General features: G+C 52.9%; 5 protein-coding genes across 5 annotated transcripts; 3 read left to right on the top strand and 2 right to left on the bottom strand.

Annotated features, from left to right (window-relative positions):
* Positions 1–5: 5 nt before the first annotated feature.
* M406DRAFT_247134 (uncharacterized protein) lies at positions 6–687 on the top strand (the record flags this gene model as incomplete). Its single annotated transcript, XM_040916450.1, has 2 exons — positions 6–258; positions 314–687. 2 exons carry the CDS (start codon positions 6–8, stop codon positions 685–687), a joined length of 627 nt encoding a protein of 208 aa, XP_040781080.1.
* A 1,561-nt stretch (positions 688–2,248) lies between these two features.
* Positions 2,249–3,262, top strand: M406DRAFT_325586 (glutathione S-transferase; the record flags this gene model as incomplete). The annotated part of the gene is made up of 3 exons (XM_040920002.1): positions 2,249–2,399; positions 2,498–2,915; positions 3,043–3,262. The coding sequence occupies 3 exons, from the start codon at positions 2,249–2,251 to the stop codon at positions 3,260–3,262; spliced, it is 789 nt and encodes a 262-aa protein (XP_040781079.1).
* Positions 3,263–3,670: 408 nt separating this feature from the next.
* Positions 3,671–4,561, bottom strand: M406DRAFT_16676 (uncharacterized protein; the record flags this gene model as incomplete). The annotated part of the gene is made up of 1 exon (XM_040915413.1): positions 3,671–4,561. A coding segment is annotated over one exon (891 nt), but the record flags the coding sequence as incomplete, so codon positions are not given.
* A 1,755-nt stretch (positions 4,562–6,316) lies between these two features.
* On the bottom strand, positions 6,317–8,486 carry M406DRAFT_271180 (ATP-dependent RNA helicase DBP9; the record flags this gene model as incomplete). Its single annotated transcript, XM_040918106.1, has 5 exons — positions 6,317–7,222; positions 7,299–7,438; positions 7,510–7,577; positions 7,633–8,111; positions 8,199–8,486. 5 exons carry the CDS (start codon positions 8,484–8,486, stop codon positions 6,374–6,376), a joined length of 1,824 nt encoding a protein of 607 aa, XP_040781077.1. The 3' UTR covers positions 6,317–6,373.
* Positions 8,487–12,504: 4,018 nt separating this feature from the next.
* On the top strand, positions 12,505–15,905 carry M406DRAFT_66554 (uncharacterized protein; the record flags this gene model as incomplete). Its single annotated transcript, XM_040925008.1, has 6 exons — positions 12,505–12,716; positions 12,780–13,026; positions 13,081–13,347; positions 13,406–13,495; positions 13,561–14,867; positions 14,948–15,905. 6 exons carry the CDS (start codon positions 12,505–12,507, stop codon positions 15,903–15,905), a joined length of 3,081 nt encoding a protein of 1,026 aa, XP_040781076.1.
* Between the last annotated feature and the right edge of the window lie 1,054 nt (positions 15,906–16,959).

Here is a 16,959-nt window from a genome sequence, read left to right as displayed (position 1 = left end):
CTCTGATGAAGCTCCCGCTCGAGGTCCGTCGCCGAATTTACCTGGGGTACTTTTCCAACCTTTTCCGCTACCATGAAGACACACACATCCTCATCTGCAGACACGATGTCTCGAAATGCCGTTGTCTGCGGCATGACAACAGCCTGTCCCACGCCGTCGATCTACAGCTTGCCCGTGTCTCCAGAACACTCCGAGATGAGGTTCTGGCATGCTGGTACGAGACCCAGAAGTTTTATGTCAACTGCGGCTGTGAACTGAGTAAGCTGGGACATCTATGACTCTGTCAACACGCAGAGGCTGACGCGTAGTATAGAAGAGCTTCTTACCACGAACGCAAGCCTGCACAACAACATCAGATTTCTCAAACTCCACTGGACCGGCCCGCAATCCGCTGCGGGTTTTAAGCTCCTGGCGGACGTACCCAAGCTTAAGAGCCTTGTCATCGTCATCTCAAAGAGCACGACTAACGTCCTGTCTGCGCGTGAGAATGAACTGCAAAAGTACTTTGCCCACAGATTCCAGGCGCGACTGACCGATGCCCTCGGGTTCGAGGAGCTGGGCGCCTTGCGTGGCCTGACCCAGATCAAGGTCGTCCACATTGACAAGTCCCAGACTCACCGGCGTACAAACGAGGAGAGATGCGGCCTAGAGGCATACCTCAAGGACAAGATGCAGGCAGAGTCATGAGAACCACGAGTGACAGAGCTCGGCTGAATCCTCAGGATATGCTGTCATGTTGGCTTTGAACAAGAGAGAGAAAGAGAAAAAAGAGAAAAGGGGAAGGGTGATGGTAGCTACTACCTTGGGCGGGAAAGAGGAAGAACAGATGTTGCATAAGATGCCAACAGGAAGACAACACGTGAGTCCATCTCGGCCCAAATCTTTCAGGCAAGCGCTGACAGATCAACAGTACCAGGAAAGGGTCCTCAATAATCCGAGGATTAACGAGGTTTTTTGGCAGGACAAGACCATGGCGATTCCTTCAGCTTTCACAGGGCTTTGTTCACCGAATTGGGATTGTTTCCCATAGGTGTGAACATGAATCCCAGGAAGCATGGATGCAAAAGGGGTCTGTGTAGATCGTGTTGAGCCAGATGACTATGCGAGCTCCTTTTCGAGGTCGAGAGGGTCGTGTGTTCAGCCCGAAAGGGACTACAGCTGATGTAGCGGCAGTAGTGTCGCAACAGAATAATTACGAGATCTCCCACAAGGCCTGGAGACAGGCAGAGGAAGTCTCGTACTCAAAGAACATTGCGGAAACAGAGAAATGTCTCTTACTCTTGTCTTGTATACCACGAGATCTCCGTGAAGAGAACACGTGGATATCCTACTCAAGATCGGCAGGGAAAGAGAGGCTGCTGACCGAGTCCGGCAGAAGACGACGGGCTGAGGTGATAGAAAGAAGAGTTTGGACCTTTCTTTGCCTACCAAGTGTGTGCGGGCGACAAGAGTCTTCCGCATGGCCGATGGAAGCAAGTAAGCGCCTTGGGAGACCGAATCCTCGAGGAGGATCGTACACCATGAGAACAATAAATTGAATCACATCCTGGCTTGAAAATCTGTCCTATGACACATTCGCCGTTGAGTGGTATAGACGGAGGAGAAGCGTCTAGCCCGTGGGCATCAGGTGCGATGGTGGTGTTTTGTCTCCAAGAGCAGTAGGAGCATGGAAATTACCTTCTCAATCGGCCAAATCTTTTTTTCTTCTCCCCCCCCCCTTTCAATGATGTCAAAAACCTGGGTCTCATCACATCTGTACCAATGTGTGGCTCCAAGTTGGAGATGAACCCTTGAATGCGACCTTCTTTCTGGAGGCAGTGCAAGATGGTTGCTTAGACAAAGGAGGTGGGAAGATGAGGTGAAGTTGTTTTTTCAGAAATTTGTGTTCAGAGCCGCAGTGAAGGATTTAGCGCACAAAGTGCTGTGGAGTGGAGCTCCAAAGCTCTGCTGCTTGTGCGAGAGTGAACATCGACTAGAGCCTAAATTCAGCCGAGCTCGGTGCCGAGGGAAGTCTCGCACCCATCATCAACATCATTTGGGTGTCAACCCCTCACCAAAAGTTCACCTCCCTCAGCTACCCTGTGCCTTGTGTCGTGACATCATTGATTGCTCTGGCAATATAGTAGTAGTTCCGCATGGAGATACACCCCGTGTTCTCTAGTAATTATAAGACAACTTAAATCCCAGGTTATCTTAGCCACACTCAACATATGAGTTCAATGTTCCACAACAAACAAATTGCTTCAAAATGGCACCCAAGATTAAGCTCTACACAGCTGGCACGCCTAATGGGCAGAAGATCAGCATAGCTCTTGAGGAGCTCGGCCTCGAGTATGAGGTACACAAGATAGACATTACCAAAAATATCCAGAAGGAGCCCTGGTTCGTAAAGATTAACCGTACGTACCAACGTCCTCTCCTCCTCCTCACCACAGACAAATATGAGAACTAATATTTGCCCCCCCACCCCTCTTTCCCTCCTCTCCCCAATAACCAGCCAACGGCCGCATCCCAGCCATAGTAGACGAGTCCTCCTCCCCGCCCCAGCGCGTCTTCGAGGGCGGCGCCATCCTGCAGTACCTCACGGCGCGCTACGACCAGGACCACAAGCTCTCGTTCGCCCACGACACGGCCGAGTACTGGGAGTCCATCTCGTGGCTGACGTGGATGCAGAGCGGCATCGGGCCGATGCAGGGGCAGGCGAACCACTTTTACCGGTACGCGCCGGAGAGGATCGATTATGCTGTCGCGCGGTACCAGACGGAGACGAAGCGGTTGTATCAGGTTCTGGAGGACAGGCTTTCCCAGGAGGCTGGGGAAAAGGAAGGGAAGGACGGTGGTGGTGGTAGAGAGGTGTGGCTTGTGGGTGGAAAGTATACGATTGCGGATTTGGCTTGTTTCTCTTGGGTTGAGTGGTGAGTCGGTCTTGTTTTCGTGGCTCCTACGTTTGGACAACCTCTCGCGATGGATTACACCAGATATCACATTCCTCTGAGATCGAGATGTGAAAAGATGCGAGGAAATGCTGACCAGCGCAAACAGGCACCGCTGGGCAGGAGTGGAAATTGACAGTTTCCCTCACGTTCAGAAGTGGAAGGACGAGATAGAGAAGAGACCAGCGACGGAAAAGGGTCTGAATGTGCCTGACAAGTTTGAGCTCAGGGAGGCGATGAAGACGAAAGAGGGGGAGGAGGAATATGCCAAACACCACTCGAATTGGGTCATGCAGGGCCAAAAGTCAGAACAAGACAAGCACAAGTGAACCAGTGGTCTTTTCGGAAAAGGTACACGTCATTTCGTGGTATTTACATTGTTGCAGGAAATCTCAAATAATCTTTTTATCCTTCTCCTTCAAGCCACTCTGTGCCTGCTTTCCTGCCCAACGCCATCGCTATGCAAAAACAGTTTCCCCGGCTCGTAAATCGTATGAAACATCATCTAAAAGAGGAAGAAGAAGAAAGAAAGACAAGGCCACACGGACCAAAAATCCTCATCACAGCGCGTACGCACAGCCTATCGCTGCCGCTGCCAGGCCCAATCTCGACGCCACACCATCCATCACCATCGCTGCCGCAACGAAAGTCACCAACGCCGCCGACCCCGCACCGCTCATCCGACTTGAGAGGGCGTGCCCCGCCCCGCTGCTGCTCACACTCGCATGACTGCTTATCCTGCCCGTCGGGGTGATGCCATTGATCAAGTCGGCGGTGTCTACGGCGGGCCCTTCGCTGTAAAAGTCGACCAGGGCAAACACGGGAGGGGTGCCCCACTCGTCGGCACAGCTGTAGGCCTCGTAGGCTAGACCGCCGGCTAGCGTGGTGTTGTCGCTATTGGTGACGCTGATGGCGCCCACGTTGGGTAGCATGGCGCTGGCGGTGATGGAGATGTAGAGGAAGTGGTTCATGAGGGGCAAGTAGCCGGCGGAGATGGCAGAGCTGGCCGAGGAGAGGGTCGACGGCCGGTCGAGGCTGCAGTTGAATTCGGTGTACTGAGTATTCTCGTAGGCAGTCTCGAAGACGTAGTCCCACTCGTTCAGCAGGTACGGGTACGTGGTAGAGGCGTTGATGGCGGCGATGAAGGTGACAAGGCGCGTGCCGTCGTCGATCATGGTCTGCAGCGTGGGCCAGGTCGTCGTCCCCGAGGAGGTCGAGGGCGTGTATCCGTACGTGGAAATGTTGGACGAGGTGAAGACCTCGCCAAAGGCCGAGACGTCTAGGTCGTCCGAGTTGACGATGAGGAGGGTCACGACCTCGTTGGGGTTGTTGTCCATCCAGTACTTGATCTTCTGGAGCCAGCTCTCGAGGGAGCCCGCGTCCAGTAGCGAGCACACCGTGTGGCAGAGCTCCAGGGTGCCACTCGAGTTGTGCACCTGCACCGATAGCAGCCTGATGCCCGCCGAGAGCGCCACCGTTGCGTTGAAGTACTGGTTGCCCGCTATCGAGTTGCCCGTGCTCGAGTCCCGCACGAAGGCGCTGTCGTGTGCGCCCATGTGCGTGATGTTGTTGTAATTTCGGGAGCACAGGTCTGGGGAGTTGTTGCAGGCCACGGTCGAGTTCGACGTCGTCGAGGTCGAGGTGGCTGCTGCGCCTGTTGCTGTTGTGGAAGAAGAGATCCAGTAGCTGGATGCTGATGAGGTCGTCGCCCAGTTATTTGTGTCCGCTGTTGTCGTTGTCGTCGACACACCCGCGTTGCCTCCTGAGCCTCCTGAGCCTTCTGAGCCAGAGCCCGAGCCAGAGCCGGAGCCCTCGCTGCCGCTCCCTGCTCCCGCACCCGAGTCGCCTGATGAGCCTCCAGACATGCCTTGTCCGCCTGAGCCTTGTGGTATTGCTTGAACCACCGCCGTCAAGGACAGGGCGGTGGTCAATAATGAAGCCAGAGAAACCATTGTGTTGAATGCCGTTATAATATAGCGAGTGTAAGGTGTGTTGAATATTAGGCCGCCTGCAGAGACAACAATATATCCAGATACTGTAGTGGATTATAGCTTTGGGGCATCACTTGACTTGAAAGGTAGTCAGAACGAAGTGACAACGACATGAAAGGGAAAGGAAGGTATATGGCTCTTTTTACATAGATACACTTGTATCTTTGCCATCATCGACATAGCAGGGGCACTGAGCCACAGCCAGAAGGGCCCGGTGAAAGAGTGGATAGCCCTGCTGTGGGTTGACATCGCCGGAGGCGCAGTGCCGGGCAGCGTCATGCCTTCCGTCTCTTTTGAAACGAGCCCCAACCAACTTAGTCTCGTTTTTCTCTTTTTTAGTCGTCAAGTGAAGGAAATTTTCCCAAAGGCCCAGCTAAACGGGAATTTTAGTGGGAACACAACAGTCACAACGAGGCACAGTCGGGCTGTCCCGGTGTTTTTTCCCCCCTCCTCGAGTCCGGACCAGCCGCCATCTGCAGAAGGTGTTTCCATACAAGAGACGTGGCAATTGATTTGGAAGATTCTTAAAGAGTAATGACATCAGTTTACGAAGAGAACCTCGCACACTAACAAATCCTCCATCCTGTGGTCAGGCATTCAACACGAGTGATTGGCTGGAGGAATAAGGTGACAATTGTTGAGGCTGGTAGGAGGGCTGGTAAAAGTGGTGTGTGCGTGTTGTGTTGTTTAGTGACGAACACGTCTTGCCGATCGCTGGCGGCCTTTCAACGTCTCCAGAACGGGAGTGGCTGAACATGGCCACGCGGCTCTGCGTAAGCCCACTTATGACATGCGCACTGTGCATCTGTGGCCTGTTGGCGGTATCTCATACAGTATGCATGACCAGGCGGGACTGTATATACATGGATCATGACATTCTAAGCCAAACAGGCCATTGAGTTGGACTCTGTACGTTACAAGCCAGCTCTGTCGTGGCGGATTTTATTTATAGCAACGAACCCGAGGTTTTAGAAGACACAATGCCGTTTCTCCGCGAAGCTAGAAAAAAGAGAGCAAAAGGTCGCTTCGTAGACAGGATTTTCAAAACCATGGCTGTTGTCTGCTCGAAAAGTCCCCTTGTTCTAGAATCGGTGCCGTACGATCTCGAGCCGCAGGAGGGAGAGAGACCTGCCATCGTTGTCGTTATATACATCCTACAGTGTTTCTCTAGAGGAGCACGAACTGGGAGGGCCTGCCAGATATCAGATCTCAACACCGGGAGGTGGGGTTGGTCATGGGCTGTTCCGAGGCGAAGCTGCACCAGAGGCCCTCGGTCTACATCGGAGTACGGTCTAAATTGTACAGGCGAGACGAGCCTCGAGCCTAGGAATGGCAGTCCGCTGTGAAACATCGTTGGTGAGAAACGTCACTATTTAGGGCATGCAAATTATTCCAAGGGTATCAATGAGTGCTATCTCAATGCTATATCCGCTGACCTTCTCCGGAGAACTACCTGGTCTTCTTCCGTGCTTTGAACGTCCGCAGGGGATCTGACTTGCGGCCACCCATCTTCTTGCCCTTGCTCTTGAAGAACTTGGACCGTCGGTTCTTGTGATCTCCCGTCTTCCTGAGCGGAACAAAGCCGACCTGGTCTGCGGTGAGGGCTTTCCGGCCCTCCTTGGGCAGGAGATAATCGGGAACGTGCTTGGCTCGAAGGTGAGGCTGGGTCCGGGCCGCCCGAAGCTCGCCATCGTGCCGCAGGTGATCCATATCTGCTGGATTCTCCTCAAAATGGCGCTTGAGGCGCTCGCTTTTGAGGAGCTCTTGTCTCAGCTCCCTCGTCCGTGCCTCTCTGATGCTGCTCTTGGTCACCGCACGCAGGGCGTCGTTCATCCTGTATCTGAAATTCTCAACCTGCTTCATGTCGAAGACGTACGGTTTCACCTCTTTCCCTCGCTTTTGCTGCTGGCGGATCACCTTGGCAAGGTTTTTCTCGTCATGTTCGGCGGTCTCGACTGAAGTTGGCACGTGCTTCCGGAATTGATCCTTGGGCACCACAAACGAGAGCGCCATGCCCCTCTGGCCGGCTCGTGCTGTGCGACCAATCCGATGTGTGTATGATTTGGAGGAAGTAGGGAAGTCAAAATTGATGACGGCCGATACGTGTTGGAAATCAATTCCTCGTGACACTCCGAACTCGAGCCTGTCTCGCTTGGACGTCTTGCGTTGCTTCTTCTTTGGCCGACCGACTTCCTTCTCGTCATTTACTGCCTTCTCGTTCTTCTGCACATCCTCTGATGGCTGGTCTTCGTCCCCGATCACTTCGCTTTCGTCTGAGCATATTATGATGTCGTATACCTGAAAGACGCCTGGTTAGCGACCTTCAACAATATGGACAAGGCGACGGAGCTTTGGGGTATCAGACGTGACCTACGTTCTTGTTGAACTGTTCGACCACGTGCAACCTCGAGTTGACTGGCAGCTCCGAGTTCAAAATCGCAGCCCGGATACCAAACTGCTCAAAGTAGAGCCGCAATCGGTAACAACGGTCCACATCTGCAACAAATATAATGCCTATTTAAGATTCACATCAGCACACGTTGTCTAGAAGATGGCCCGGTCAGGGTCGTTCTTGTCCAACGCACATTTGCCCTTGATCAACTGAAGCTTGAAGATCACATAAGCCAGCAGGAATTTCTCGTCTTCGCCGCACCTGTGACGCGGTCAGCCTCATCAAATTTCTGCAGAGTTTGGAAAGGTAAACGTACTTGACAAAGTATTGTGAAACACCTTCCCCTTCAGCATCCGGTTCCTCAAGATCTAGTACCGTCGGGTCTCGACAGAACAAGCCTTGTACCGTGTTCACATCCGTGGTGAGGGTCGCAGACATGAGGACAGTCTGAAGACCTTTCGGAATGGACCTGGCAACATTCTGAAGATCTTCGTCGTAGCCGTAAGAGAGCACCAGGTCGGCCTCGTCGAGGACCAGGTGTGTCAGGTCCTCCACGGAGAGCGCCCCGTTGCTAATGTTTTGCCACGCTCTTGCAGGTGTAGATATAACAATGTCGGGGCCGCTCGAGAGGATGGATCGCTGAACAGCCTCGGTCACCTGGTCGGTGAGCTTTACGGCCTGCAGGTCCTTGGCGCAAAAGGCAGAGAATCGTTCGACATTTCTTAAGACCTGGTCGGCAAGCTCGCGAGTCGGGACTAGAATCAGTGCCGTAGTGGATGAGGTAGAGCTGGTCTGCTTCAAGGTTAGAACTGGCAACGGGAGTCCTAATTACACGAGTGGCTGGACTCTTGGGAGAAGGAAACGTGAGAGGCAAGACCATACCTGTTTTCGCTTCAGAATGCTGTGCAGGACGGGTAAGAGGTAGGCCGCGGTCTTTCCAGAACCAGTCTTTGCCTTGGCCAGTACATCTTGTCCATTGAGAGCCAGAGGTATAACTTTGGACTGAACAAGAGTAGGCGTCTGGTACTGCTGATTGGCAATGGCTTGCAGCAATCGCGGGTCGAGTCCAAGATCCGAGAATCCTGGGTTTTCTATGGCGGTGTCTTCTCCGGATGCACCAGACTGAGCTGGATCTGCAGGCTCGTTTATCTCGTTCAGCTTGCGCTTCATCTTGTCGGTAGAATGCGGAATTTCACCGGTTTTGCCGACCTTGATATTTGAGGATGAGGTCGTCAACACTCTGCAAATGGATAGGGCAATTCACGCCAAGAGGAAGAACTGAAGCGGCAAGTAATTTTTTCTTGCCTGCCCGCGCTGTGGTGGAGCTTTGTCTCTTATCGATAGCGGGAGTCGATGCCGCCACCGCCTTTGCTTACTCTCAGATGTACTCAAGTGGGAGTCCCCCAAGGATTGCCATAAACTTCCACCCGAATCATCAGATCAGGAAAAATCATTCCAGATTGAAAAATAATAATAATAATAATAATGAAAGGGAAAGAAAAGGGGGGAAATTCTTTTACTTTGGAACTCAATTATATACCCTATTCTGTCGTGATGGCTCAGTATATTGGTCCTCAGGACAACGAATGAAAGTGTGGTCGTCACACAATTATAAGAGGACTACGCCCTTCAGATTTTCTTCTCAGGCAGTTTTCCTTCTCAGACAGGGAATAACGTCAGACTTATTCCCTTCTTCTTCAATTCAAAGCCCTCGGCACAGATTCAAGGAGAAGTTTTCAACCAGTTCTCGTGTCGTGTTAACCTTGTTTCGCCGTTGTTTTCTCTACAAGGGCACACTTGGGGGTCGACAGGGCTCTGGCCCATTCCTCAGGTGTCAGTCCTTCTTGTGCAACCGCGCCCGATTTCTATTTCAATGCTTACAGCTTAAGCTACATCATATAAACTTCCTCTTCCTCTTTTCTGTCTTTGTCTCTGTAGTAAAGTTGAGGACTTTGAAGTTGAATTTGCAAGGTTGCGACAAACTCTGGAATATTCCACTTGAACACATCTAGCAGTTTGCGTACGTAGTACTTTGGTACCTTCGCGCCCGCTCGCTCTGTACTATAGTACCTCCAAGCACTACAGCCTGTGGCCAGGGTACAGATGTTTTACCCCTGTGTTGTTAACCCCCCAGATCCACGAGCATATGCACCACATCTTAGTGCCTGCTCGACCCGAAGAGCCTCAACTCGAGCATACGACGTTTCCTCTGACCTCTACTCTTCCTTTTTCTTTTTTCTTTCACCCCCGTCGTCAGTCCTTGGCGCTGAAGCCCTGCAGGACGAGCTTTCCCTGTCCAAAGACATCGAATAAAAATATTGACGTACGTGCCGTGTAATATGGAACTCACGACCTTGCTTGTCCAAGTTCGAAAAGCCCCATTTATCGAGTAATTGGCAACGAAGATCTGTACAATAGATGCATTAGCCCTTACTGATAAGTTTGAGGCATTTTCAGGCAGTTCCGAGGCTCTTTATTGTGTAAAGACATTACGAAGTAATCAGGCCCTGTGTCCACTTGCGATGCTAATTGACTTGCGGTATTTCATTCGGCTTCGGCTGGTGGCTCCCGCCCCTCCCCCACGGAAAAATCTACAACCGCTTGGCGAAAGCGAGCAATTTGAAATTATGGCCACGAAATTGGCCAATTCAAGCAGATGCCACCATGCTCCAGCGGCGACAAACCTCGGAACAAGCCTTGTTGCGCCCGGCAGGCGACGACGTTTCTGGAGCGCCTCCTCTATCGCTGCTGAGATATATAACTCACGGGGTATCAGTCTGCAGCCCCTGACGGAATACCCAGTGTCCAATCACAGTCATTTGTTGTCTGGACGCACAGCGCATCTCGAACCCACTTTCGTATTGCGCTTGGACAATTGGACAGGTGCACATAACAACTGCGTCGCAAATTTCCTCGTAGGCGGGAAGGGAAGCGTCTCATCTCGGCAAGCCCCCAGACCCGGTCGAGACGACGGAGCAGTCTCGTCATGGCCGAGATCTCCCCTCGATGACTCGGGAGGGGGACAAAACGTGGACCTCCAAAAAAAGTGTCCTTCAAATCGCCTCTGCTACCACCTAAAAGGGCAACAGGCTCCTGTCCCTGTTCACATCGGGAATAAAACAAGAAAAGAAAAGAAAAAGTTATGCTCGTTTCACGCCGCCACCCGTCACTGGCCAGGAATTGTTCATGCCTCCCCGAGTTGACCCATGCAAAAATTGTTGGGCCTAGTTCGGATGAAGACCGCGGATTCTCCGTGGTTCTTGTCACGACTACACCCGTTTCAATCAAGGGGCAGGCATCCCCGAGTCAGCCCTCACGCGCTTCGAGACCCCTATTCTTATGTGTCGTCTTTACTTGACGGCGCATCGTTTCTGCTTCTAGAATGTTTCCGAGCAATAGGTGCCAGGGAAGGAAAGAAAAGATAAAGGAGAAAAAAAAGCAGGCTTGGGCTTGCAAATTGTTTTCGCAGATTTTTTAGCCGCTGTCCTTTTCCTTGTTTGTATCGCTTCTCACTTGTGTATCCAGTTGCCCCTGGGGCGGTCGCGAAGTGGCGGAGATTGAAACCTCAAAATCTGATAGTACCACAGTATACCTCTCACGTTAGCGAAAGCTTTTCCTTGAACAGCATGTCGGTGACATCGCGTGTCTGAAGAAGCCATTCCGTCATCGCCGCAGGGCGTCTCTTCTGTTCCCCCTCTTGGCTCTTACTGATCAAGTGCCAGCCAAGTGTGCACGCACCACAATCTGTCAAAATCAGATAGTCCCATCGCCAATACCCTACCGCAAAACGCTAGCCGTGATTCGCTAGGGTTCGCATGGCTATCATCTGGCGCCGAGAACTAATACGCCTTGCTGAACATTGAGATCTGCTAGAGCTAGAGATGGCAATGGACCTGAAAGAGACGTTTTCTTCCACTACATGTGTACACATGTACGCTCGGCGTCTCGGCGCCGTGTCGTTGGAGGAGGCGAGCCCCAGGGCGAGTCGAGCAAGCGCTTGGCGTCCTCTCGACAAAAGAAAGTTCTCGCCTAGGGGGTCAATTTGGACTCGGACGAGGCACTGAATAGTTTGAAAAACACCGAGAGAGATGTTGAAGTGAGCTCTCCGCATAGTGCGTGCCGAGACCAAACGCTCCGGCTTTTGTCCGCCAGGAACAGACTCTGGGCTGAAACTCAGCGTCTTCGGCCACCCATGGAGGATCGGATAGGGCTCCACTCATCTGGATCACCTATCTCTGAAGACGAAACCTGTCACTTCTCCTGTGCTCGTCGGCAGTGGTCCCCTGGCTTCTCCCACCGCTATCATCCTCGCCGTTGAGGCATTTTTTCCTTGGCCTGCGGTGTACCAGAGCCCTGTACGCGGTCATTGCGAGCTTCCCCCTGTCTTGCTTCCGCAGCTCAAGGATACCGGCCTCTGTCGAAACAGATCGGCTACACCCAGGAGCAGAGGTCCGATTGTGGATTACCTGCAGCTGTGTTATCCACAGGAGAGCCATTTCTTCGGCTGGGGAAAGGTGGAGGTGGGTCCGTCCGAAGGAGCAGGTTCCTCCTCCGCGTCGTCTTCTGGAATTCCAAGCCGTGATAGACATCAGTCCCATACAATGCCCAGAGGGATCAGCAGCTGGTGCACCAACACAAAGCCAGCATCGTCTTGACGGCATGTCTTGGAAATATACCAAGACAAAGTTTATGGGGAGTTATTTTTATCAGATCTTGGCTGCTCCCAATAGTAGGTGTGGGTAGGCTGGATTGGGACGAGATAGGGCTACCGCCCACCAGGAAAGGTCCGTTTACAAGTACTCCACGAAGAGGCTAGTATGGATGGATCGTCGAGGCAATGTGCCCCCTTGCCGAGGCCCGTGGGCCAGAATTACGGCGGAGATCACTCCCACGGCCTAGCTACAAGCTGCGTTTGAGGATATGGATCGTGTTGGGGGACAGAAAACACCTCGTCGAGGCCGATCCGGGAGCACATATAAGGAACTTCCTCGCCCACCGGAATCTCCCCTATTCCCAGCCGTTCATCTTGCCTCAGTCCTTGCTCCCTCTACTGCTCGGATCGTCCCCCTAAGCTCTTCTGACCTTTTCCCTCCCTCCTCCTCCTTCTTCCTATCCCCCCTCCGCCGTGCGGTCTTCCTCCTGCCCTACTACTGCTACTACAGCTGGCCTGTAAAACCTGGGGCCCTTCATGGCACCCAACTTCAGGAAGATGAAGGCATTCGGCAGGAAAGGCTCGACGTCGTCGTCATCGTCGACTCCCCGGCCCGTACCGCAGTACGACCAAGAGGACTTGGAATCTGGACACTTCACCGAGGAAACTCAAAATGTGTACACCACTGCAGATGCTTCCATATCCACCAAGGCGGGCGGCAGCGGTGCCACTTCGGATGAATACCGATCGTAAGTGTCTCTGCGGTGTTTGCTATTCTATTTTCTGCCTTTTACTAACACCTATGATTTCAGTCTGGTTCAGTATATCGACACCTATAGGGATCCACATGCCGATACGGCTGAGGAAGAGGAGGTCGAGACGAAGAAGAAGCCGTGGTGGAAGGGTGGTGGTGCAGTGGCTGGCAAGAAGACCAGTGACTTTGTCACCCCTGGAGACTGGCTCAACACCGATATAAAAGAGGGTCTCAACCCTGTCGAGGTGGAGAGAAGACGGAAGCAGAGCGGATGGAACGAGCTGACGGCAGAGAAGGAGAACATGGTGAGTCTCATTCGAGTGTACACGAAAAAGTCTTCATACTGATAAACATTGCAGTTTCTCAAGTTCGTTGGCTTCTTCCGAGGCCCCATCCTCTACGTGATGGAGGCGGCTGCCATTATCGCCTTTGGTCTTCGTGACTGGATCGACGCCGGTGTGATCATTGGTATCCTGCTGCTCAACGCCATTGTTGGTTGGTACCAGGAGAAGCAGGCTGCCGATGTTGTCGCCAGTCTGAAGGGAGATATCTCCATGAAGGCCCGTGTCGTCCGTAATGGTCGGGAAGAGGAAATCAGAGCCCGTGAACTCGTCCCTGGTGACATCGTAAGTAGACGAGCCCCCTGCAAACTCTAATTTCTGACCGGCGCTGACAATCACGTAGGTGATTATTGAGGAGGGCACTGTTGTACCTGCTGATGCACAACTGATCTGTGATTACGACGAGGGCGTCGAGGGCTTCAACCACTACAAGGTCAGTTTCTTCCTGGTTACAAAGTTCCAGCGGATAGATTACTAACAATTCTGTTCTTTTTACAGGCTGAGCTCAACGCCCAAGACATGACTTCCCCTCGCGAGAAAATGGAGGAAGAGGATGAAGAAGGTTCTCCTCACATCGGACACCCCATCGTTGCCATTGACCAATCTGCCATCACTGGCGAGTCTCTCGCCGTCGACAAGTACATGACCGACATCGTCTACTACACCACCGGTTGCAAGCGCGGCAAGGCCTACGGTATTGTCACCTCTGGTGCCCAGGCGTCCTTCGTCGGCAAGACTGCATCTCTCGTCCAGGGTGCTCAGGACCAGGGTCACTTCAAGGCTATCATGAACTCGATCGGAACTGCTCTGCTGGTTCTGGTCGTTCTCTTCACCCTCGCCGCCTGGATTGGAGGTTTCTACCGCAACCTGAACATTGTCGGCTCTCCCGATGACTCCAACAACCTGCTGCACTACCTCCTTATCCTCCTCATCATTGGTGTTCCTGTTGGTCTGCCCGTTGTCACCACCACGACTCTTGCCGTCGGTGCTGCCTACCTCGCCCAGGAGAAGGCCATCGTGCAGAAGCTTACTGCCATTGAGTCTCTCGCTGGTGTCGATATCCTCTGCTCCGACAAGACCGGTACCCTGACCGCCAACCAGCTTTCAGTTCGCGAGCCCTTCCTGATGGAGGGTGTCGATGTCAACTGGATGATGGCTGTCGCTGCTCTCGCCTCCAGCCACAACACCAAGGCTCTCGACCCTATCGACAAGATCACCATCCTCACCCTGAAGCGCTATCCCAAGGCCAAGGACATGATTTCCGAGGGCTGGACGACTGAGAAGTTTATGCCCTTCGACCCCGTCTCCAAGCGTATTACCTCTATCTGCACCTACAACGGCGTTAGATACGAATGCTGCAAGGGTGCTCCTAATGCCGTGCTCAAGACCTGCAATGTTTCCGCTGAGCAGTCCGCGCTCTTCAAGGAGAAGGCGACTGAGTTCGCCCGCCGTGGTTTCCGTTCTCTGGCTGTTGCTGTTCGCGAGGGCGACGGTGCTTGGCAGATGCTCGGCATGCTTTCTCTCTTCGACCCTCCCCGCTCTGATACCGCCCAGACTATTGCCGATGCGCAGACTCTTGGTCTGCAGGTTAAGATGCTGACTGGTGATGCCATCGCTATCGCCAAGGAGACCTGCCGCATGTTGGCCCTCGGAACCAAGGTGTACAACTCGGACAAGCTGCTGCACAGCGACATGGCTGGCAACTCTATCTACGACCTTTGCGAGCGGGCTGATGGCTTCGCCGAAGTCTTCCCTGAGCATAAGTACAAGGTCGTGGAGATGCTCCAGCAGCGTGGCCATTTGACGTGAGTAATAGTAACCCCCTCATACGCTGATTGTGCTTTGCTTGGTCCAAACACTCTTGCTAACATTGGATCTTCCTTAGTGCTATGACTGGTGACGGTGTGAACGATGCTCCTTCCCTGAAGAAGTCGGACTGTGGTATTGCCGTCGAAGGTGCTACCGAGGCCGCCCAGGCCGCTGCAGATATCGTCTTCCTCGCCCCTGGTCTTTCAACCATCGTCTCTGCCATCAAGATCTCTCGCCAGATTTTCCAGCGCATGAAGGCGTACATCCAGTACCGTATTGCGCTCTGCCTGCACCTGGAACTCTACCTCGTCACCTCCATGATCGCCATCAACGAGACCATCCGTGTCGACCTGATCGTCTTCCTAGCTCTCTTTGCTGATCTTGCTACTATCGCCGTCGCCTACGACAATGCCCACTTTGAGCGCCGCCCCGTTGAGTGGCAGCTGCCCAAGATCTGGATCATCTCTGTTGTGCTCGGCACCATGCTGGCGATGGGCACCTGGATTCTTCGCGGCACTCTCTGGCTCAGCAATGGTGGTGTGATTCAGAACTACGGCAGCGTGCAGGGGATCCTCTTCCTGGAGGTGTCCCTCACGGAGAACTGGCTGATCTTTGTCACCCGCGGCTTCGAGACGTACCCGTCCTTCCAGCTCGTGGCGGCCATCTTTGGCGTTGACGTGCTGGCGACGCTGTTCTGTGTGTTTGGCTGGTTCACGGGCGGCGCGGAGACCCAGACCATCCCGGCTACACTGTCGTCTGCGCTCTCCTCCAACGGCCGCACCGACATCGTGACCGTCGTTGTTGTGTGGTGCTACTCCATCGCTGTGGTCATCGTCATCGCCATCGTGTACTTTGTCATGACGGGCTGGACGACTCTTGACAACCTCGGCCGCAAGAAGAGGTCCAAGACCGACACCCTGATGGAGAACATCATCACCCAGCTCGGCAAGGTGTCGATCGAGCACGAGAAGGATGACAAGGGCGCCAACAGGTTTTACCTGGCGCAGAAGATCATCACCGAGGAGGAAGATTGATTGTTGAAGTAACAACAACAGACCTCTCGAAGGACAAACAAGAAAAAAAAATAAACAGAAAAGAAAGAAAAAAAAAGATATATAGAAGGTGTTGATCTACCAGAAGGGAAGACGTATAATTGTGCCCTCTAGCTATTAATTTTATGACACCTCGCGTTGTACAATATGACCGAGGAAGGCTATCTGTGTACTAATGGAGTTTGGTGGCCGGCGCTCGACGCGAAGACTACTACTTCTTTCTAGAAGGGGGTTGGGCAGGGCATTTCCTCGGTAGATGGCATCAATAGAAATTCATACAGTTCAATCATCCTTCGCATCCAGGTATTGTGTGAAGTCTGACATATCGCGATGGCAACAGTGTTTGTGGCAGGCCGTAGTGACGCCGCATGGACTGTTTGTTGACCACCAGCCACGCCGGATGAGGCGCATTAAGCTCGAGACTATTGGATCTTGGGGGAATAAGGAAGATCGTGGCTGGTTCGGCCGGGAGACGTGAGCTGACACACAAAAGTTGCTGCGAGGCAGAAGATGAAGGAGAGGGATGAGAGTTTCAATCTCCAACAGAGTAGGTAGGGGACGGATGTTTCATAGTATATACAGTGTGTTCATGGTGACGACGCTGTTAAAGATAGGGATAGATGTGTTCGTTTGTGTTGTGGAACAGCAGCGTTGCGTTGCGGTGCGTTGGGTTCTTGATGGATCCAACCTGGTGGACCCAGGCCAAAAAGATGTAATGCACGTCCTAAGGGATACCGCTGAGACAAAGATTACTACTACCGTACCAAATAAACAATCATATTGTGCCTGTGCGTGCTGGGCAGTTGTCAATTCCCATCGCCCTCCGTCACACCATTGAGAAATTCGAAGGCTGGTGTTGCAGGTGACCTGCAGGAAGCGGGCCATCCTTCCCACAGGATTGGCTGGAGGGGGGAACAACAACAAGTGCTTGCAGCTCGGCAACTCCATCGCAGTCCCCACTCGGGTGTGGGATTGGGAATCTGTTCAGAACATGGGTCGCATGGGTTCGCAGGGCTCATGGGGCCATGGCCATGGT

Source organism: Cryphonectria parasitica, assembly GCF_011745365.1.
Source record: "Cryphonectria parasitica EP155 unplaced genomic scaffold M406scaffold_1, whole genome shotgun sequence".
Taxonomy (NCBI): domain Eukaryota; kingdom Fungi; phylum Ascomycota; class Sordariomycetes; order Diaporthales; family Cryphonectriaceae; genus Cryphonectria; species Cryphonectria parasitica.
The sequence above is the reverse complement of the archived record's forward strand: the minus strand, read 5'-3'. Positions and strand labels throughout refer to the sequence as shown.